The 20,495-nt window shown below is 35.4% G+C and overlaps 6 protein-coding genes across 10 annotated transcripts; 4 read left to right on the top strand and 2 right to left on the bottom strand.

Annotated features, from left to right (window-relative positions):
* Nucleotides 1-6: 6 nt before the first annotated feature.
* Nucleotides 7-3,375, top strand: LOC17878289 (protein WVD2-like 5). 4 transcript variants are annotated; one of them, XM_023778761.1, is made up of 9 exons: nucleotides 7-179; nucleotides 911-1,120; nucleotides 1,201-1,446; nucleotides 1,562-1,602; nucleotides 1,787-1,858; nucleotides 1,985-2,081; nucleotides 2,165-2,236; nucleotides 2,316-2,426; nucleotides 2,525-3,375. In XM_023778761.1, the coding sequence occupies exons 2-9, from the start codon at nucleotides 917-919 to the stop codon at nucleotides 2,993-2,995; spliced, it is 1,314 nt and encodes a 437-aa protein (XP_023634529.1). In that variant the 5' UTR covers nucleotides 7-179; nucleotides 911-916; the 3' UTR covers nucleotides 2,996-3,375. The 4 variants fall into 4 exon arrangements, with proteins under 4 accessions (XP_023634529.1, XP_023634528.1, XP_006283755.1 ...); XM_023778760.1 differs by having other exon boundaries at nucleotides 2,522-3,375; XM_006283693.2 differs by having other exon boundaries at nucleotides 1,982-2,081.
* Nucleotides 3,376-3,779: 404 nt separating this feature from the next.
* Nucleotides 3,780-6,110, bottom strand: LOC17880201. The gene is made up of 3 exons (XM_006284393.2): nucleotides 5,663-6,110; nucleotides 4,526-4,701; nucleotides 3,780-4,125 (listed from the first exon to the last, which is right to left on the bottom strand). The coding sequence occupies exons 1-3, from the start codon at nucleotides 6,059-6,061 to the stop codon at nucleotides 3,990-3,992; spliced, it is 711 nt and encodes a 236-aa protein (XP_006284455.1). The 5' UTR covers nucleotides 6,062-6,110; the 3' UTR covers nucleotides 3,780-3,989.
* Nucleotides 6,111-6,441: 331 nt separating this feature from the next.
* Nucleotides 6,442-7,886, bottom strand: LOC17877972. Its single transcript, XM_006285724.2, is given in 7 exon segments — nucleotides 6,442-6,501; nucleotides 6,690-6,756; nucleotides 6,876-6,963; nucleotides 7,365-7,608; nucleotides 7,726-7,770; nucleotides 7,772-7,855; nucleotides 7,857-7,886. Coding segments are annotated over 7 exon segments (618 nt in total).
* A 974-nt stretch (nucleotides 7,887-8,860) lies between these two features.
* On the top strand, nucleotides 8,861-12,284 carry LOC17879547. The gene is made up of 6 exons (XM_006283144.2): nucleotides 8,861-9,152; nucleotides 9,257-9,389; nucleotides 9,472-9,575; nucleotides 9,960-10,104; nucleotides 10,192-10,335; nucleotides 10,426-12,284. Exons 1-6 carry the CDS (start codon nucleotides 9,112-9,114, stop codon nucleotides 12,031-12,033), a joined length of 2,175 nt encoding a protein of 724 aa, XP_006283206.1. The 5' UTR covers nucleotides 8,861-9,111; the 3' UTR covers nucleotides 12,034-12,284.
* Nucleotides 12,285-12,528: 244 nt separating this feature from the next.
* On the top strand, nucleotides 12,529-16,611 carry LOC17880727 (NADPH:adrenodoxin oxidoreductase, mitochondrial). Of its 2 annotated transcripts, XM_006283577.2 has the most exons (13): nucleotides 12,529-12,907; nucleotides 13,029-13,133; nucleotides 13,227-13,340; nucleotides 13,514-13,567; nucleotides 13,694-13,810; nucleotides 14,253-14,362; nucleotides 14,464-14,537; nucleotides 15,140-15,201; nucleotides 15,317-15,518; nucleotides 15,664-15,724; nucleotides 15,825-15,892; nucleotides 15,987-16,132; nucleotides 16,209-16,611. In XM_006283577.2, exons 1-13 carry the CDS (start codon nucleotides 12,791-12,793, stop codon nucleotides 16,431-16,433), a joined length of 1,455 nt encoding a protein of 484 aa, XP_006283639.1. In that variant the 5' UTR covers nucleotides 12,529-12,790; the 3' UTR covers nucleotides 16,434-16,611. The 2 variants fall into 2 exon arrangements, with proteins under 2 accessions (XP_006283639.1, XP_023634390.1); XM_023778622.1 differs by lacking the exons at nucleotides 12,529-12,907; nucleotides 13,029-13,133 and having other exon boundaries at nucleotides 13,258-13,340; nucleotides 13,514-13,562.
* An 802-nt stretch (nucleotides 16,612-17,413) lies between these two features.
* On the top strand, nucleotides 17,414-20,271 carry LOC17879823 (probable polygalacturonase At3g15720). The gene is made up of 8 exons (XM_006286193.2): nucleotides 17,414-17,590; nucleotides 17,701-17,844; nucleotides 18,050-18,220; nucleotides 18,301-18,508; nucleotides 18,631-18,721; nucleotides 18,868-18,976; nucleotides 19,134-19,238; nucleotides 19,593-20,271. The coding sequence occupies exons 1-8, from the start codon at nucleotides 17,453-17,455 to the stop codon at nucleotides 19,920-19,922; spliced, it is 1,296 nt and encodes a 431-aa protein (XP_006286255.1). The 5' UTR covers nucleotides 17,414-17,452; the 3' UTR covers nucleotides 19,923-20,271.
* The last annotated feature ends 224 nt before the right edge of the window (nucleotides 20,272-20,495 follow it).

Below are 20,495 nucleotides of genomic sequence, written 5' to 3'. Positions count from 1 at the left end.
CAAACCCAAAACCAACACACACACACCAAAAAAAAAAAAAAAGACAGTCTTACGAAACAAATCGAAATCTCAAAAACTCTTGTGTGAAAGAACCTCCTCTTTCTTCTACTGCCCAATCCCCTTCGATTTTTTTTTTTTTTGCTTCAATGGATGTTTGATTTGCCCTTGGACTGCCTTTGGTGAGCAAGATTTGCGTCTTTTTTTTTTTTTTTTTCTTTTTTAAGTTATAGTCTTCTTTGTTTGGTTGCTGTGTGTAAAATGGCGGATGTTCTTACAAATCTGAGGAACTTACTTCTTTACTTGTCTGTTTTCTTTTCATTGTTGTTTTGAGTGTCGGTAGATCGAAACTGTAACTGATTTCCATTACTAGTGAGAGCTCACTACCACGAGATTTAGTTTTCTTTTCTTTCTTTTTTTTTTTCCTGCTTCAGATTCGCTTCTTTTTCCATATTAGATTTGCGTTTCTCGGATTTCTTTTCTTAGATCGATTCACCAATCACAAATTAGGTTTTTTTTTTTTTTCTGTGGATATTTTGCTCTCGTCGATCCCCTGGCCTCTAGTGTAGGCAGAAAATGTTGATTTGAAAAACCTTATTTTTAGGGATTATTTATGGATTCATACATTATTATGTATAGCTTATGAGTGTATGTATTGGACAAACGAGTGCTTTCAACACTTTTTAAAAATGTAGCTTGAATCTTTGTCACTGACAATGTTGATTGATATGTTACTCACTTCATTAACCCCTCGGGAATTGCTGTGGTTAAAGTGAATCCCTTTTTTTAGGCATACTTGACAATACAGATTAAAAATGTTTCAGTTTATCAACTTGTCTGCTCAGGAACTTGAATTAGTGGTGTGCTCATCATTCTTATTTCGTCTTTTCCATATTTGTGTTTTTTTTTGTAGTTTACTATGGACCACGAAGGTGTCATGGTTGCTGATGGGATTGACTCTACTCTTGCTAATGGTGGCTTGATTACGGAAAGTGTCTGTCATCAAGAAAATGGGGTTGCGTCTGACGAAACCGTTGATACTATTGAATCACAAAGTCAGGATCAGAATTCGGGAAACATTTCCACTTTGGATGCTATTGAACACCTCAAAGAGGCAGCTGAGGTTTGCGACTTCGGATTGTCAATCTACTAGCTTGTCATATCAACACTTGTAATTAAAATCTGTGTTTTCTCTCCTGGTAGGGCACACAAGTTGAAAATGTAGATGATTCAATGTGTATGAAAAGCGAAAAGGCTCAACGGAAGCTAAAGCATGACAAACTATCTGGTGGTAAGAATATTCCATCGGTTCACATCAAAAAGAACAAGGAGGTCAAGACTGCAGGCGCTAAAGTGGCTGCATCAAATGGTTCTGTTGCTCCTAATGCACAGACTACAGAGCCTCTTAAAAGCAAATCATTCAATGGTAGAGAGGCTCAAGTTACAAAGGTAATCATCCCTCGCAATTTGCTGCTAGGTTTCGTTGCTTTGGCTTATGCATATGTTTGTGTGATCTTCTTTCTGGCTGAAGATTATTTCTGATTTTCTTCATTTTCCCTATCAGCAAGGGAAGCATGACTCTGCACCTGCTGAAAGCGCTGCCGGGTATTGAGTCCTCATTTTTGAATTTGGAGTTTCTTTCCTTATTGGTCTTCTCATGGGTACACTGCTAAAAGTCAAAATATTTGCCAATAAATGGCATGCAGATCGTGGTGCTAAGTCTTCTCGTTTCTCTTTTAGTCCCTAATCAAACGTTGAAACTGGAAATTTCTTTCCTTTTTTAATACAGGGACAAGGTGAAACCAAAGCCTCAAAAGAAACAAGCACATGAGACATCTGAAGATGATACTCAGTCTTCTAAGTATTACTTTTTCCTTTATTTACCAGCTCTTCTTTCTTGTTTCTTGCTGAAAGCTGAGGCCTTCCTGCATTTGCCTCTCATTTTTAACAGTTGTGTTGATTCTTTAACTTGATGGTTTCTTAGTAGTCCGAAAGCAGACGATGGAAAACCTCGTAAAGTTGGTGCACTTCCAAATTACGGGTTCAGTTTCAAATGCGACCAACGGGCTGAAAAGAGAAGAGAGGTTTTGTCTTTTGGTTCACAATTCTTATACACTCTCTACAACGTAATTATTGAAAATCATATTTCTGCTTTTGTATGCTGCAGTTCTATGTCAAGCTCGAAGAGAAGACTCATGCAAAAGAAGAGGAAATTAATAGCATGCAAGCCAAGTCCAAGGTTGTCTCATAGACCCTGTTTTATGTCACAATGTTTAGATTCCCGGTCTCCTCTAATAAAATCCTTGGTTTCCTCGCAGGAAACACAAGAAGCTGAGCTTAGGATGCTAAGGAAGAGCTTGAACTTCAAAGCCACACCCATGCCTAGCTTTTATCAAGAACCTCAGCCGCCTAAAACAGAGTTAAAGAAGGTATTTCTCCTCTCTGCTCAAGCTCAACCATGATCTCACTTTTTATTGAAGTACTAATACGCACATTTCATGTGAAATTGTTGTTTATGTCCAAGAAGATACCACCAACGAGACCCAAGTCTCCCAAACTTGGGAGAAAGAAGACTGCTTCTGGAGTGGATTGTGAAGAAACTCAAACACCTCGCCTTGGTAGGCTAAGCCTAGATGAGAGAGCTTCTAAAGATAACTCAGCTGCTAAGGGAATTATGCCAACAGTTGAGCTGAAGAAGCAACCAGTGCGCAAGTCACTTCCAAGATTGCCATCTCAGAAAACAGCTCTCCCCGATGGAAAACCCGCCCCAGCAAAAGCTGCCACAACCTCAGCAAAGGTGAAACCTGAAAAAAAGAAAGTTGAAAAAGATGCAGAAACCGTAAACCAGTCTTCACATCCTGTAGAAGAGGAAGCACAAGTGACTGTATCATCCAATGCTGATGCAGAAGATTCACATGAGGTTGTATCTCCGAGGATGAATGAAGACAGAGCCGACAAGTCCATGGAGGTATCTGAAGCGGTTGCTGTTGAGCATTAAAAACTCTGCGGTACGATCATTACTCTCAAGACTCATCATATCTCTCTTGCATTGATTAAGGAGGACAAAGGAGAAAAAGAAACCGTATTATATTTAAATATATATCTTCAGCCTAAACTTATATGAGAAGAGAGATGGGTAAAAAGAGTGAAAAGAATTATATAGGTCTGGTTCTAAAGGTTGCTGCTTTTATATATTCCTATGTTTGATGGTAATGTTTTTAATCTTTTAAGTTGCTTTTTGATGTCAAGATCTTCTTTTCTTTTTTTCTTTTTTTGATGCTTTGATTCCTAAAAGGTGAATATTCAGGAGATTCTGCGTTTCTTTCTGTCTGTGTATTCTTTCTTTTTTTTATATTCTCATTTTTGTTATTATGGCTTTATGTGCAATTTCTTTTGTTATAATTGATTCTTCTCCTTTGGCTCATTCTTAAAAAAATTGTGGCTATCCATGAGAGTAATTAGTAAGTAAGATCTTGTAGGATATGGATTTTGGGGTTTCGACAATAATCTAAACGTACTGATAATGAAGCAAATAAAGATTGAATTAATAGTAACATTCCACAAAAATAATATTATATTTTTGGAAACTGCTTGTCAAATCTAAGCCAGATAGGAAAAAATGTTAAAAGCATTCTATCTTGTGATTTGCAAATTGCAACTGTCAAAGACACAAAAACAAAGGGTATTAGCGACAGTTGAGCATGACATCTCTCGCAACCAGAGATCAATAATTGATTCTCTCAGAAGTCTCATTTCCACACCTTTATAGCTAGCTTTAACCATAAGGATACAAAACCACTTTTATCATCTTTGGAATCTCACAATTTGCCACAATAATTCAGCTTTGGACTTTTGGTACTTTAGTTCGTCTATTCCTTATTCATTAGCATCAATCTACTTCAAAATGCAGAAGATATTTTCATGATTAAACCGGACTTTTGAGTTTTTTTTTTTTTAATTGTATTACACCGGTTTAGCATCAGCACAAAGAGTCAAGACACAACTGATACAGATGGGTTATAGGTAGAGAAACCAAGCTCATGTTTACTACTTGCTTCCTCTGCCTCTTCTTCCTCGTCTTCTTCTTCAGCATCCCATAGAAACCGAGCATACGATGCAAGAACATGACTGCGATAAACACCACTCATTAAATTATTATCAAATCTACGGGACCCTAAAAATTATTATCATTATGATACTATCTATCAATGATGATGTATCGTACCATCTATTGCTACATCACATATAATTATATAAATTGCAGACGCAGAGCGCAAAAAAAAAAAAATAATAATCATGAATGATGTCTCTGTCATATTTGACGTGTGAAGCTATTGCTCTATAACAAATTGACCAATCACTTCTTCAAAGGATGGATATAGAGGAAATCATATTTGATCCACAAAAACATTTAATGAACCGATATTCCCATGTTATAATCTAACAATGCCCAAAACATGATTTGAAGTCTTATCATGGAGAGAAACTTTAAAAAAAGCCCAAATCCAGAGCTATGTTAAACACATACCAGTCATTAGGAGAAGATTGAACAGCCTGATCAAAGTAAGAATGAGCACGAACACCATCTCCATGATTTTGCCATATCAAATCTCCATACATAGACAGCAACTCTCCATCTCTTCCATTCTCGGACAACATTGCTCTCTCACAGTACTCCTCTGCTTTCCTCCCATCACCTTTCACCTGCACAAATTAAAACATTTGTTAAGTTTAATTTAATTAAATATCCCCTCAATTGATACACTTTTTAACTTCCTTTTTGTTTAAACTGTTAATGGATGAAGTCTATAAATTTACATTTCCTAAATGGTAATACATGGATTAGTAGATTCAACCAATCAAAAACCCAAAAAATCAAAACACAAAGGGGTCGACTTCAGTCATAGCAATATAAACGTACTTTGTGTTTTTTTTTTTTTTTTAACTTGTCTCTATATATAAGCCCTCACGTGTATATATTTTTGTTTGGGTCAAATAACAGTAAATAAATGTTTCCAAAATTAGCAAGTATAATAAAGGATTAATTGGGTTTTTAGTACATTTTTAAAACATAATTGTAGAAGTAGTACATTTACTATTTATTATTAGCAAACTAATACATTTTTACTATTTGGACACTATTTAGACACTATTAAAAACCCCTTTAAATCTAATAATTAAAAATTTTCATCAAAATATATTTGTTTTCTATAAAATTTCAATTACACAAAAATCTGTATTTTTTTCTCTATAATTTGATATGCATTTTTAAAAAAATAATTTCATATATTTTTCAAACAAATTTTGATACGTCCAGCTAACCTTATGTACAGTTGTGTGTCGATGTATACAGCGGTCTATATATACGTATAATTGTATGTGTACATATATATTATGGTCTATATATGTATATTTATTTATGTGTAAATATGTTTATATGTAGTTGTTTCTCTTTATACAAATATTTGATGTACAATAATATGTTACTGTACAGTTGTCTGTCTGTACAGATATCTGAAATAGTAAAATTGTACTATTTTGCTAATTGTGAATAGTAAATGTACTATTTTTATAATTATGTTTCAAAAACGTAGTAGTTTGCCAACACACCCTATAATAAACACAATCTTGAAATAACAGAGGAGATTTAAAAAAGAAGACAGACCTCTTTGAGGAAACGAGCGTAGTTAGAGAGAAGAAGAGTGTCTCCGGGATAACGTTGGATCATGTCTTCATAATAACCATCTACACTCCCACCTCCGCCGCTGTCACCTCCGGCACCGTCTCTGCCTCGACCACCAAATCCACCGTTAGAACCTCCCTGAGGGAACCGAGATCCTTCCAAAACCTTATACGATGCAGTTTCTTCGGTTTTAGTTCTGGTCTCCGGCGGCGACTGAATCTTGTAGAGATTTCCATCCGAAGAAGCTCTGGTAATAGATTTAGCACCAAGAGGAGAAGCAGAGACGGATCGAGCCGTCGTAATGACCACCCGTGGTGGAACAGACGGTTTCTGGGCGGCGCGTATGTTAAGGTCGAGTGATGAAGCGCTTCTCATTATCATATTGTGTTATTTAGTTTGGGAATAATAATATTTCAGTGGAGCGGAGAGAAGAGAGGATGAAAAGATATTTAGACTGCAAAAATATCATCATGGAGTTGTTGACGTTCTTGTCTGCGCCCCCACTATTAGTTTCCTATTATCAAATTGAGCCCCAAAGTTTCAACTTTTACATTCAAACCCCCTTCACTTGTGTTTATACTTTTTTTTATCGTAACATATGTGCAACAAGCCTTCTTCCTTTATTTTACTGATTTTACTTATACAAAAAGGATTTTATTTTTACTAATTTTCCACGGTCATGACCAAGCCAAAGAACACGTACGTATATATCGAATAATCTTTGCTGTACACAAAAACTTATAAAGCAAATTATAGAATCGTTACGTTTTTATGTACAAGCCTTCTTCCTCCCAAAGATCAACAAGGAAATGCACCATGTCCTGTGTGCATATTATATCATCATCATCATCAATTCTAAAGAAAAACTTCTTAGCAACAATAATGAGTTAATGACACATACATAGTTAGAATGTATCCTAATTATGCGTGCGGATAAAGAATCTTCTACTGCAAATTAACATTAAAAAAATGTGATGAGCAGAAATCTAAATAACCAAATCCAAATCACCTTGAGAGGTATTGGTCGAGGAAAAAGCTTGTTTGTGCTCAATAAGCTATCATACGTCGAGTTCCAGCTGAAAAAATTCATCGTAAAGTAAATATTGGAAGTACAAGTTTCATCTCAAATTGAACAATTTTAACAAACCAAATCATATACTGTATACACATGGAAACAATTTGTTCCAGTTGTCACCTTATTGCAGGTTCTCGAACTTGGCATTGTTGTTGTCTGGTTCTGCATTCACGCCATTGTTGTCTTGTTTCGTTCCACAAAATAAGTCCTTCAATGCAAGGAAATGAATAAGGAAAATTTTTTGAATGTATTGAATAAGTCTTGCTTCTATTAAGAGAGCTTAAAAGCAAAGTATAAAATCTTAATTCTGAAGGATAAATTGAACGTAGACATGCGTTTCCTATATTGTTTTATGGTCTTATGCATATGCAGCCAATTTTGATTGTTTGGGTTCAGTATAATTTGTTTCTCTCAAATCAACTAAACCTTGCAATTGTAATTCCTTTGTTAATTGTAAATGTCAATGCTAAACAAACAAAAATGAAATACTGTATATGAAACTTTTTACGGATTTTTTTTTCCGTGTAAACAAGAACACAAAAACACAGAAGTTTTTGGCATTTAAAACAACCGAGGCCTTAAAACCACAAAGATACATCCAAGACTTACCATGGTTTACAAATTTGGTAGAGTTGCTTGTGCTGCACCGGGGATCAAATGGCGGGTTTGAAGGTTGGGACCAAACAGTGCTATTGTGGTCTATATCACATGTAGTTGTGCTCCATAGACCGTCTGATGAATCACCATTTCCTTTATTCACAACTTTGCCTTGGATTTTGAGTCCCTTTGATGGCTCATCGACTTCTACGACTAAAGGCCTTTGTCTGTTGCAGCATCCGAAACAGTTTATGCTCTGATCATTAAATATACATTAAAAAAAATATTAACGTGTCAATCATCTTTTGCTATATATGCATGTGTTTAATCTAAGCGGAAATTAAATCAGTATATATATATATGGTTCTCTCACATTAGCAAGAGTTTTGCATTTTGATCTTAGAGATTCCATAAGCCAAGGAAGGGAGAGCTTGGAAGTAATTATTAGCTGCCAGGAATTAGATGAAAACGCAGCAATGCTTCTTACTGAATTGTGTTTGTGTGTTTGATCAAGAATGAAGAACAAGAACACATAGCTAGCTAATACAAAGGACAAACGTAACTATGAACATGAAAGAGAACATAAAATCGAGAGAGAATTAAGGAAACTCGAACGAAAAAAGATAAGCATGGAAGTATAGGTAATGTCTCGTATGACAAGCAAAGACAGTACTTAACGCACAGAAAGATTCTATAAATTAGAACTTACAAGCAAGCAAGGCATAATTACATTGTTTGAAGTTGATTAGATGTCTCTGGCCTCAAGCCCTTAACATTCACATGGTTTAACAGAATCTTGAAAGAAAAAATAAGGAATCAGTAGTTATTAAAAATAAATAGTGTCTAGGTGGGAGTTATATTATATAGTTTACTAATATACATGTGAACTATTGATACAAGATATAACATAAATAGGTAAGTAGTGGATAACGTTATAATATATATCCGGTATGTTTCTAAAATCTCTTTTGGTAACCAATAAAATTCAGATCTAAGCCTATAAGATATAATCTCATGAGAATGAATTTGTAATCTTTAAGATTTATAATATTATTTTTCTCCCTTTTGGTTTATTTAGTTTTGATTTTGGGTTCGAAGATTCTTTGAATGTGTATGATCGTCTAGCAAAGCGTAAAGTAGTAATTTCCCTTGCAGCATCACACATGAGTTTTTTTGTTTTCACTTTTGACATATTGACAAGAACAAATAAAGTTTGAACCCCGCCGTCGTCGTCGGTGAGTTAATAATATAAATCTCACAACACAATTAATAGGTGCAGGCAGGCAGGTCTACGGAATCCACGCAATGAGCTAAGGTGGAGCCACCCGTACCAGATCATTTCCACCCAATTCCACTAACAACTAGATGGTATAGATTTGATTCCCCAACTCCTCTCCTCTCCTTAAAGACGTGCTATTCTTTCATTTCCCCATAGTACCCTTTATAACGTTAACATTTAACATTGAAAAAGTCTAAACGTAGTCGTTTCGTCGTAATTTTTTTTGATGGAGAAAGCACTGATTAGTCAGTTCACCACCACCACCACCATGTTCCCCAAAGCTTGAGATGCGGCTTCTTTGCTTTTAATTTTGAATACAAAAGAGAGATATACATACGCTACGCTATTATTATTCTCCTCCTCCTCCTCCTTCTTCTCTCTCTCTTCTCAAGCTGATCACTCTCGGAATCTGGTTTTCATTTTTGGATCATCGTTGTTGCGGAATCGTCAAGAGATTCACAAAAAAAACAAAAAAAAAAGATGTTTGATGGTCTCCTAGGCCGCGGTTTTGCTCCTAAGGGGTTTGTTTTCTCTACTGCTACGATCTTCTCTCCTCTTTGTTTTCAATTTTTGGGTAAATCGAATTTTTAATGGTGTGATTTTTTTTGTTTTTTAATTGGACCAGAAAACCACTGATAAAACTCACTAAGAATCGGATCGATGTTCTTCGGAGGAAGAAGACTGCTACAATCAAGTTTCTCAAGAAGGATTTGGCTGATCTCGTCATTAACGGTCACGACGCCAATGCTTATAGCAGGGTATTTCAGTTTTTTCGTTGTTCTTCTCAGAGATTCTTCTTCTACTTGAGATTCAATAACATTCGGATTTTAATATCCTCAGGTTGGAGGGCTTCTTGATGAATTACGGTATCTCTGGAATCTTGACTTTCTTGAGCAGACCTGTGATTTCGTATACAAGCAGCTCTCTACGATGCAAAAGATTGGGTATTTTTCAACTCTATGCCTTTTGTTATTTATGGCATTTCCAATTTTCCAACTTTTATTATGTTTCTGCCATTCTTTTTAGATTTTGGGTATCTTAATTTATGTTTTTTGTGCTTTTGCTTGTGTTATTCACGGGTAGTTGTAACATACTCTTGACTATATCAGTGTGTTAGGTGTTAAATTGAAGATCATGTTCCTTAACATATTTTTGAAAATTGAATAGTGTTGGACTAATGTCATTTACCTCATGTTTTGGCATTTTCTTATTCACATTGTTCCTGTTTACTTAGGGATGAGAATTGTCTTCTGTGGCTTAGTGGAACATTCTCTAAGATAACTCAAGTATTGTAGGTTCATTAGTTGATTTCTGTTTTTTTTTTCCAGGGAATGTCCAGAAGAGTGTCGTGAAGCTGTGTCGTCGTTAATGTTTGCAGCCTCTGGATTTTCTGAGTTGCCTGAGCTGCGTGAACTGAGGCAAATGTTTCACGAAAAATACGCAGATTCACTTGGATTGTTTGTTAACCAAGAGGTAAGAGTTTTTCTACTTCATTCAATTCTCAGTTAGACCATGTGGGAAACTTATTCACAACTAAGCACTTACTTGTTTCTCTTATAGCTTGTTGAGAACATGTCATCAAAGCCATTCTCTATGGAGAAGAAAATTAAGTTAATGGAAGATGTTGCATTGGAGTTCTCTATTCGCTGGGATTCCAGAGATTTTGAGAAAAGGATTGAGAGACAGAATAGTACTTCAGCAAAGGTATGACCATCAGTAATTTTTATCAAGGGACAATAAACTGAAATATTCGGATAGGTATTGAATTATGATTTCTCTCATGGACATCAACAGGAGACCCCAAAAAGAACTTACGACAAGTACAAGCCTGTAGACAGAAACATGGCCTTGCCAAAAAGAGAAGAGTTTGCAGGTTTTGAAAATGGTCTTAGCTTGAACAGAAAAAAGGCTGAGGCATCAGAAAGAAGAGATCCTTTGTTTCAACCTGATAAAGAAAGTTATCAGAATGGTCTTAGAGGAAATCAGCATAGCCTAACATCTAAAGAAAGGTCAGATAATGTTAGCCATGCCTCCAGATCGGAAAGCAAGGACAATAAGGCAGAAAGGAAAGAGTTTCATTTGTCGCATAAGCAAGCATCTGCTAGAGAAAGACATCAGCCTATTTTTAACGAAGGTGACACTATTGTGATGAAGGTCAAACATGAGAATCTCGGTCAAGGGAATGGACATCGACCTGGTGTAGTTGACGCACATAAGAAACCCGAGGTTATTGCCCCAGAAAGAAAAGAGTTTTATAGAGAAAGACATCGACCCATTTTCAACGAAGGTGACACTATAGTAATGAAGGTCAAGCGTGAGAACCATTTTCAAGGGAATGGAAATCAAAATGGTGTAGTTGATGCGTATAAGGAAACAGAGGTTAATGCTTCAGAGAAACATAAGCCTAGCAGCACCAAAAGAGCTGACAAGTTAGTTATCGGATTTAAACAAGAGAGTTTCTTTCAAGGATACAAACATGAGAAAAACGAAGAGCATGCACATCAGAAAGTGGAAGACAATACCTCAAGACCTCCGAAGCCAAGTAGCAAGTTAAAGAGAGCGGAATCTACTGATCCAGGATCTAGACACCGTAATGGTTGGGAGAGTAAAGAAAATGCAGTTCTTGTGGGAAAGAGCACGGAAGAAGATCCATCTGTTGGTAAAGTTAAGGGTGGTGAAAATGAATATGGTCAATCAAATCCAACATGGAAAGTTGAGGAGCGAGAAACAGAGAGAATGAAATCGCCTTTCTACAAATCCCTTCCACCTCCGTATGTTAAATCTAGTAGTAAAGCAAGGAATGAAAAAGCTGAAGCTTCGGAGAACACAAAGGCTCGTTTTGATGGCGAAGAAGGGAATCATGCAGACATTGATAAGAATGTTTCTGGGGTAGAGAAGGGAATTGAAGGAGGTCATCTTCAAGTAGATGAAATAGATAATGCATCTCTGAAACGGCGAACTAGTAGAAGAAAACACATTGTACAATCAGTTGGTGATGATGATCATACAAGAAGCCGAAGAAGGGAAAACTCAAGGAAAGGGCTTCAAGTCTTAGTTGATGAGGATGAGAAGGACAATGAGGAAAAGATAATGGATAAACTTCTCATGCATTACAGTAAGAAACCTTCAAGTTATGAAAAGAACAATGTACAACAAGGATCCAAAAGCAGACGTACACATCTTAAAAAAAGTGATTCTGATGAAGAGATGATGATTCCTCAACCCGTCAGGTCACGTTCATTACCCCCTGAACAATGGGCTGAGCCATCTGAACCTAGAAAAACGTTTGCCCGTGCAGCCTCGTTTCAGCCAGAACGTTCGAGTGAAGCTAAGCACGTTCACCCCAAGTTACCAAACTATGAAGATTTGGCTGCCAGATTTGCAGAGCTTAAAGGAATGTAGATTATACAGTTGATGCCTAGAAACGTAGATGGAGATTAAATACCCAATTCACATATTCGTTATTAACTTCTTCATAGTGCTTTGTCCCATATTGCATATGTATTATGGTCTGTTTGTTATACTAGTTGGGATTGGGAGAGTGACACATTGTTATGGACCCCAAATGTTGTTGATCAAATGTTTGCTTTTGGATTTTATGCATCAGTTTAATAACAAAGTTTAAAGGTACTGATGATTAACATGATTTTTCATTGAGGTTTAAGGTCCCTGGCCTATTTATATACAACAGTTGATCTTAAACTTGAATACATGCTAAATGCCATCTTGTTATATATAATTCTCTGTAATTTCAAAGATTAGGAGAAACGAGACTCTCTGTTTTGAGTTTTTAATCTTATCTAACGTTTATGATTAGGAAAAATGGAAAAACCTCAATTAAAAGGAAAAAGTCAACGGAACCCTTTTAAAGACAAAAAGGTCAACGTGAGCTGCACTGTGATTCTGTGAGCTCCGCTAGAAATCCCCAAATTCGTTCAGAAACCCTAAATTCTTCTTATCTCGATTTTCACCCCCGAAATTGTGGGTTATTTTCTCATCTTCATCTCCATCTTCTTCAAATCCTCAAAATTAAATCGTATTCAACTATATCATACGAACCCAAATTTCGAGGGCTCTACGCACTGTTCACAGTTTGCGACACTTTCAGAACAGACCCTTTGTGCTTGATAAGCATTAAAAAGTTTGGAAGTTTCCGAGAATGAGTAGATATCTGGCACGATATATGGTATCTAGATACTTCTCATCTGTCCCTTCTCGTCCTCTGCACGTTTGCGTCGTTGGGAGTGGACCTGCTGGTTTCTATACTGCTGACAAGGTAATCGCTTCTTCTCTCCCTTTGTATTTTTTTTTGTTTGCCTAATGTTCTTCTATGTGTTCAAACATATTCTGCAATTAACGACTCTTAACTCGTGATTTTGATGATGGCTTGTAATTAGTTATTGAAGGCACACGAAGGAGCACGCGTTGATATAATCGATCGGTTGCCCACACCATTCGGACTTGTTCGCTCCGGTGTTGCGCCTGATCATCCTGAAACTAAGGTAACACTGATTAGCTTAATCTTGTTCAGCGAGAGAGAGAGAGATTAGGACGTTTTCCATTGAGCTTGATGTCAACAACAATGCTTTCTACAGATTGCCATTAATCAGTTCTCACGAGTGGCACAACACGAACGTTGCTCTTTTTACGGGAATGTAAAGCTTGGATCGGATTTGTTACTTTCTGAGCTGCGGGATTTGTATCACGTGGTTAGACTTCCTTAACTATACGCTTATATTATTTAGATAAGCAACTAATTAGCTCAAACGTATTCCTAGGAACTAGCACACAGAAACGTTTACAAATTAAAGGAAATTATTACTCATTAATTTATAATCATGTCTTCAACTTCAACTTCTTATGATAAGTATGGTTTGTTCAGGTTGTACTTGCATATGGTGCTGAAAGTGACAAAGATCTTGGCATTCCAGGTGAGGTATGCCCATTACAAATTTCCTGTGGCGGGATTAGGTGTTTTATTGTATTTTGACGGAAGTTAGTGGACTTTTGTTGCCTATACGTACTGGGTATCTATTCTGATGTATAAAGGTGACTTTTGTAGACTTTGAGTGGTATATACTCTGCAAGAGAATTCGTCTGGTGGTATAATGGACATCCTGACTACAGCGGTTTGAAACCTGACTTGAAAAGTACCGACACAGCTGTCATCCTTGGCCAGGTACTCTATTTTTGGTTTGCGATCCTCATTTTGGTAAAGACACCTTCAATTTTAAGAATCAGATAATTTTACTTTCTGGACAAAATAAAGCCCCTTTGCAATCATGCATTTGCATATTAGTCTTTAGAGGTCCCAATTTATAGAGTTTTAGGTGCAGTTTCTTTGCAACCATAATATGTTTTTCATTTGACATTTTATCCTCTCTAGTCTCTTAGCATTCTGACCTGTACGCCTGCTTGTGCATGCAAGCTTAATTTGTATGGGTTGACATGTGTAGTTTTATTCTAGTGAGATTCGTTTACTTTGCCTGGAGACTATTTGTTGTTGGTTAGCTATCCTTACCGCCGTAACAAGATGTACATATGAATAACATTTTGATGCCAAAATTTTCTCAGTATATGTTTCTCAAGACCTCTCTGACATATGATCCTTCAAATCTTAGGGTAATGTAGCTCTAGATGTTGCCCGGATTCTCTTAAGACCGACAACAGAGTTGGCATCAACTGATATTGCTAGGCATGCTTTATCTGCACTGGAAGAAAGCTCTATAAGGTCCCATTTGACCATTTAACTAGTTGAATCTTGTTCCGTTCCATCTTTCCTATAATTGACAACCAACTATAGTCCCTGATACAAAGTTGTAACATGTTCAGGAAGGTGTTTCTCATCGGAAGACGGGGGCCAGTTCAAGCAGCATTGACTGCCAAAGAGCTTCGAGAAGTTCTTGGTATTAATTGATCTTTAGATCATAGACTGAGCTTTTGATTGTTTTTTATAGATACCACAAAAATGATGAAGAAATAATATAAAAATGTGGTTAGGTCTGGTGGGTTTGGGTGTGTGCTGCCATTTTTCAGCTGGTACCTTATCTAAAGGGGAAGTGTGGTTGAATGACTTAAAAAAATTATATTGGCGTTTAGCATTCCTTGAATAAATGGGTAGGTAAATCACTGATCTCTAAAAGTAGCAGCAAAACTATATTTTTGGATAGGATCAGACCTTGAGTTTTTATTGTTTATCTTACAATTAGTTAAAGACTTAAAAAACTTGCTGGACACCTCTAACTTTAATTTCACTGTCTACTATGTTGTTCTGTTGCATATGGGACTGCTTCGGTGAATATTTTGCGACATTAGTTGATACTTGATTCTATATAAGATGTTGAATAGCAACTTTTTTTTTTACTCATTGCCTTAATTTGCTTGTCTTGACCTTCTTAGCTTTTTTTGTGATAATAACATACCATATCTTCTTTGTTACCGGCTACCCACTGACCTTTGTTATTTTCCCATTGATACGAATATAAACACATATATTTTTATAATGCAGGGATTAAGAATGTGCACATTCGAATAAAGGAGTCTGACATGAGTGTAACTCCTGCTGATGAGGTACTTGTGCTACTGACTTTCAATTAAAGTAAGGCTGAACTCGGTTATTTGCATTCTAGTGAAATTCTTGATACCTTCCCAAAATTTTTGTTGACACTCTTCTTTTTCTTCGAAGGAAGAAATGAAAAATAGTAGAGCCAGAAAGAGAATCTATGAATTACTGTCCAAAGCTGCAGCAGCAGCAGGAACATCCAAATCTGACCCTGATCAACGAGAGCTGCACTTTGTTTTCTTCCGCCAACCTGACCGGTTTTTAGAGTCGAATGAAAGAAAGGGCTACGTTTCCGGTGTAAACCTGGAAAAAACCATTCTTGATAGTAAGTGCTTCTCTATGTGAGCCTTTTGGTGTATCCTGGTTCTTCTGTGGATTTACTAACTGCTGTTGGAAACACTAAAATGTAATGGTGATTTCCTAGGATACAATAGTGTATTTTACTAACCACTTCATCCATAAACTTGTAGGTACTGAAAGTGGAAAACAAATTGCAGTTGGTACTGGAGAGTTTGAGGATCTTAATGGCAGGTATTATACTCTTAATTGAGAGTTCCTCAGTGTGTTTCTGTTGTAATAGTTATATCAACAATCATAAAAAATGAAAATGAAAGCATGTCCAATTTTGCAGTTTGATGCTGAAGGCCATTGGTTACAAGTCGGTTCCAATCAATGGTTTACCCTTTGATCACAAGAAAGGTGGTATAAGATGAAAGTGTGGTGTGATTGATATGTTTATTAGAAAAGGTTGAGTTCTTCTAACTTTTTGTGTGCCTCAATTGCATGTTTCAAGGTGCTGTCCCGAATGTAAGTGGTCGAGTGGTTAGTCAAACGTTAGAAAACTTATCACAGACTGAGCCGGGTTTATACGTATGTGGCTGGCTAAAAAGAGGACCAGTAGGCATAATTGCCACAAACCTGTACTGTGCCGAGGAAACGGTAAGCAACAAACTTGTTCACCCTGAACAGAAAACTGATGCTCTTTAACTGGGAGGATAAAATGTGTTTATTGCAGGTTGGTAGCATAAGTGAAGACATTGAAAAGGGTGTTTTCAAGAGCTCAAAAGCAGGAAGCAAAGGACTGATGCAATTGCTGGAGAAGAGAGAGGTGAAGAAGGTAGATTTTAGTGGGTGGGAGAAGATTGATGCCAAAGAACAACAAATGGGGAATGAGAGAAACAAACCCAGAGAAAAGTTAGTCACATGGAAGGATCTTTTAGCAGCAGCAGCAGCCAACTAGGCCATTTTTTTCCAACTAGGATATATTGTAAACGAAAAAACAATGTTACTATATTTTCATTTTTCAATTACAATTCCATATTGTTTACTTAATAATATGTCTTATTATTAAGTTTACTTTAGTTTTAGAAGTTTATTCCTCTTCTGTAGCACATTGGCTAATGCAAAAATCTTAGTTTTTTTATATTAAAAAAAAAAAAAATCTTAGTTTTTTTTTTACTCAGATGTTTAAGATTTTTTTTTTGTTATACAAATTAGATGGTTTTTAATATATTTTTAATGTAAAGTTAAAGCTTAGTTTTCTAATTTATTGGTAGTTAAAGCCAAAAAATAATTAATTGGATTTACATGGCAAAATTGAATGAAAATATATCTCTGTTGCAGGTAAAAATAGAAAACACTAAAAGATACTTAGAAATATTTATTTCAATAATCTGTTTCCAGCTTCTACATATTAATTCATTTAAAAAATATATATAAATTTTATGTTAAAAGCTAAATTAATATTTTAACTTAATGTTTCAAATTTAATCATTTATCCGTGTCTATTATATCCATATGAAATTGAATTTTATGAGTCATTATCAACATTGAATGAAAATATATCTCTGTTGCAGGTAAAAATAGAAAACACTAAAAGATACTTAAAAATATTTATTTCAATAATCTGTTTCCAGCTTCTACATATTAATTAATTAAAAAACTATAAATTTTATGTTAAAAGCTAAATTAATATTTTAACTTAATGTTTCAAATTTAATCATTTATCCGTGTCTATTATATCCATATGAAATTGAATTTTATGAGTCACTGTCATTATATGATATGAGATTTTGTGTTATAATATCTATCTCTTAGACTTCATCTAAATACATATATAATGGGATTATAAGTATTGTTGTATGACTCTCAAATTTCAACTCAAGCATTATATATATATCTTCAAATAACAAATCGAGATTAAAATAGTGACCTCTTCAGTTGATTTCCTCTGTAGTAGAAGCTTGTAATTTGGTTACCATGAAGGATTTGATGAAAACCTTGTTTTCTGTGATGATAATTGTATTACTGTACTATATGGGATACGGAGAAGGCCGGAGGATTCTTAGCATGAAAGATTTTATAGCTAGCGACCACACGAACGTTGATTATTCTCAAGTAATCGTTTTCTTAATTATAAAGCTGGTGTATACAATATGCAAAGTCAGATATATTGTCGAAACAATTAGTCAATGTTATTAAACTAATATACTATCATTCTTGTGAAGGCGATGCAAAAAGCATGGAAAGAGTTATGCAAAGACCAAGCTTCGTCTAACGGGTCAGCGTTGGTGATAGAGAAGAAGGAAACATACACTTTACAACCACAACTTTTTGAAGGTCCATGTGTATCTTCCGACGTTCATATTCAGGTACTTTAATTATGGTCGTTAATCGTTATAATTCAACTTTCTTCCGCAGATGCTATCGAATTATTCATTCATAAGATAATGATCCACGCACGTACATGCATGCATGTATAATTGCTTCTTTTTTCTTCTTTTTTTGCTTAGTTTTTATTTATTTTTTTTAATTTTTTTGCTTAGTTTTTTTTTTATTTTTTTTCATTTCAACAAGATTGATGGGAAAATCAAAGCGCCAGCGAAGCCGAGAGATTGGGAAAACTCAGAAAGACAGTGTTGGTTATGTTTCAAGGATATAGTGGGTCTCGTCCTCAACGGCTCCGGTGTCCTTCTTCCCCATGGCGAAGCATGGTGGCCATCTGTTCGTCACTCTAAACGACCCACTGTAGGAGTCATCATTCCTATTAACTTAAGTATATATGATTTTTCTATATCGATAACTTATGATACGTTTTATATCTACAGACGATTAGTTTTGACACCTGCCATGGCATTGTATATAATGGACTGACTCAAATGAATAGTCCAAAGAATCACATATCAGTCGTTGGGTGCAAAAATGTAACTTTATCAAATCTTAATATAAGCGCACCCCATGACAGTCCAAACACCGATGGCATCAATATTTGTGAGTCACACAATATCCATGTCTTAGACTCCTCTATCCAAACTGGTAATTATTATTCTGATTCCCTCAGTTTGAATTTTTGTTATTGTGTTTTTACATTGATATAATTTTAAAAATTAAATATATGCTAATTAAATTCATTGTGTGATGTGTTTCTTACATGTTAGGTGATGACTGTGTTGCAATTACTGGTGGGAAAGGTGGTTCTTCCGATATCAACATTACTCGTGTGGCATGTGGTCCGGGTCACGGTATCAGGTTTGTAAGTTATAAAAAAGCACGTTTGAAATTAATCAATGTATATATCGAACTAAATTATTCTACTTTTTGTTGAATAAGATTATTTTGACTTGCTATTAAAAATTAAATTTGTTTATTGTGTCTTAAACCTTTTAAAAATGCAGTATTGGGAGTTTGGGGAAAGATGAGACAGACGACATAGTCGAAAACGTGAACGTAAAAAGCTGCAGCTTTAGTGGAACTCAAAACGGGGCAAGAATCAAGACTTGGCATGTACGTTTTTTACTTTTTCCATTGTTTTGTGTTGCTAGCAAAATATTACAGCTTAACAAAAAAAAAAAAAAAAAAAAAAAAAAAAAAAAAAAGCAAAATATTTTACTTCCTTACGAAAAAAAAAACATATACGGATCTTACGTCCATAATTTTATAGGGAGGACAAGGGTCAGCCAGAAATATTTTGTATGAACATATCACATTGGTGAATGCTAGTTTCCCCATCATCATCGATCAAAATTACACTGACAGTCGTTTAAAGGTAAATTCAAAACTTACAAATTTTAACTCTAGTCTTTTAACTCTTTATCAGGTGACTAACAAAACATATATACATCATATCAAATTAGATCTTCCTACCAAAAAAAAGAAATCATATCAAATTAGATGTTATAAACCTACAAAAAAACTAACAAATCATTTGCAACTCGGCCTGTAAATCAGATCTTAAATGGATGAAAAATTAGCTTTGATGAATTGTTTAAATGGACTAACCAAGATATATATATATTATTACCATATTGGATCGTAATGACCAAAATTCACATTCTTTATTTTAAAGGTTTATTGCTTATTGAATGCAAACAAATTAAATGATATATTTCGAATCTTGTAGGGAAATGCAGTGAGAGTGGACAACGTAAAATTTAGACACTTTAAAGGGACCAGCGCAAGTAAAATTGCGATAAAGCTAAACTGCGAAAATTGTCATAACATCGTGATGGAACACATCAACATCACATCTTCATCCCCGGATACGAAACTCAAGGCATACTGTAGATTCGCCGATGTGCGTACTTCATTTGTCAACATCGATGTCAAATGTAATGCATGCAAATATCATCAGCCTCCAGCATTGTCTCCTGAACAGCCTCCGGCATTGTCTCCGGATCAGCCTCCGGCATTGTCTCCTGATCAGCCTCCGGCATTGTCTCGTCTTCCCTAATCTATTCTGCACGGACTTGTTTATGGAGTATATAAGAACTAAGTATACCAACCATTGGAGGGTGCTAATCAATTTTTTTATATTAAATGTTCAAAAATGGTGCTTATGTGTTGCTTATAATCACAATAAGCTATGGTGCTTACAACATTTTTTTTTCTTTTATTATATTCATTACATACAATAATAAACAACATGTTAAACATATGTTAAGCATCTCCACCGGAGGTGCTCTAACAGTAATAGTTTGTATTTAAGTCACAAGATATTAAAATATTAAATCATAAAACTTTTTTTTTTCTCTCTCTGCCTTGCTCGAGCATCGAACATGTCAAGCGTTGCATCTTTAGTACCGTCGCTGACCACACGAGCTACAAGAGCAAGGCTTAAATTATAAAACTTTATATATTTATATTTGAGTTGAATGGGTTGAAATTTCAAGATGGACAAATTTGAGCTGAATATCATTCAACTTATTCATCTCTAAAAATGTAGTTGAATGAGTTGAACACTTTTTGCTTGTAATTTGTACAATTATTCAGTTTTTAAAGTTGAATGAGCTGAATCTTTTTTTCA

The sequence above is a fragment of the Capsella rubella genome, unplaced genomic scaffold (assembly GCF_000375325.1).
Source record: "Capsella rubella cultivar Monte Gargano unplaced genomic scaffold, Caprub1_0 scaffold_7, whole genome shotgun sequence".
NCBI classification, from domain to species: Eukaryota; Viridiplantae; Streptophyta; class Magnoliopsida; order Brassicales; family Brassicaceae; genus Capsella; species Capsella rubella.
This window is presented reverse-complemented; position numbering and strand designations above follow the sequence as displayed.

Coding starts and splice junctions, on each gene's coding strand:
- LOC17879547 (XM_006283144.2), top strand. CDS start 9,112: ATGTTTGATGGTCTCCTAGGCCGCGGTTTTGCTCCTAAGGG. Junction 9,153..9,256: donor CGCGGTTTTGCTCCTAAGGG/GTTTGTTTTCTC, acceptor TAATTGGACCAG/AAAACCACTGATAAAACTCA. Junction 10,336..10,425: donor AGAATAGTACTTCAGCAAAG/GTATGACCATCA, acceptor GGACATCAACAG/GAGACCCCAAAAAGAACTTA.
- LOC17880201 (XM_006284393.2), bottom strand. CDS start 6,061: ATGATAATGAGAAGCGCTTCATCACTCGACCTTAACATACGCGCCGCC. Junction 4,702..5,662: donor ACGCTCGTTTCCTCAAAGAG/GTCTGTCTTCTT, acceptor TAATTTGTGCAG/GTGAAAGGTGATGGGAGGAA. Junction 4,126..4,525: donor CAATCTTCTCCTAATGACTG/GTATGTGTTTAA, acceptor TGTTTATCGCAG/TCATGTTCTTGCATCGTATG.
- LOC17880727 (XM_006283577.2), top strand. CDS start 12,791: ATGAGTAGATATCTGGCACGATATATGGTATCTAGATACTTCTCATCT. Junction 13,811..14,252: donor CAGCTGTCATCCTTGGCCAG/GTACTCTATTTT, acceptor TTCAAATCTTAG/GGTAATGTAGCTCTAGATGT. Junction 15,893..15,986: donor ACCCTTTGATCACAAGAAAG/GTGGTATAAGAT, acceptor GCATGTTTCAAG/GTGCTGTCCCGAATGTAAGT.
- LOC17878289 (XM_023778759.1), top strand. CDS start 917: ATGGACCACGAAGGTGTCATGGTTGCTGATGGGATTGACTCTACTCTT. Junction 1,447..1,561: donor GAGAGGCTCAAGTTACAAAG/GTAATCATCCCT, acceptor TTTCCCTATCAG/CAAGGGAAGCATGACTCTGC. Junction 2,082..2,164: donor GGGCTGAAAAGAGAAGAGAG/GTTTTGTCTTTT, acceptor TGTATGCTGCAG/TTCTATGTCAAGCTCGAAGA.
- LOC17879823 (XM_006286193.2), top strand. CDS start 17,453: ATGAAGGATTTGATGAAAACCTTGTTTTCTGTGATGATAATTGTATTA. Junction 17,845..18,049: donor CTTCCGACGTTCATATTCAG/GTACTTTAATTA, acceptor CATTTCAACAAG/ATTGATGGGAAAATCAAAGC. Junction 18,221..18,300: donor GTCACTCTAAACGACCCACT/GTAGGAGTCATC, acceptor TTATATCTACAG/ACGATTAGTTTTGACACCTG.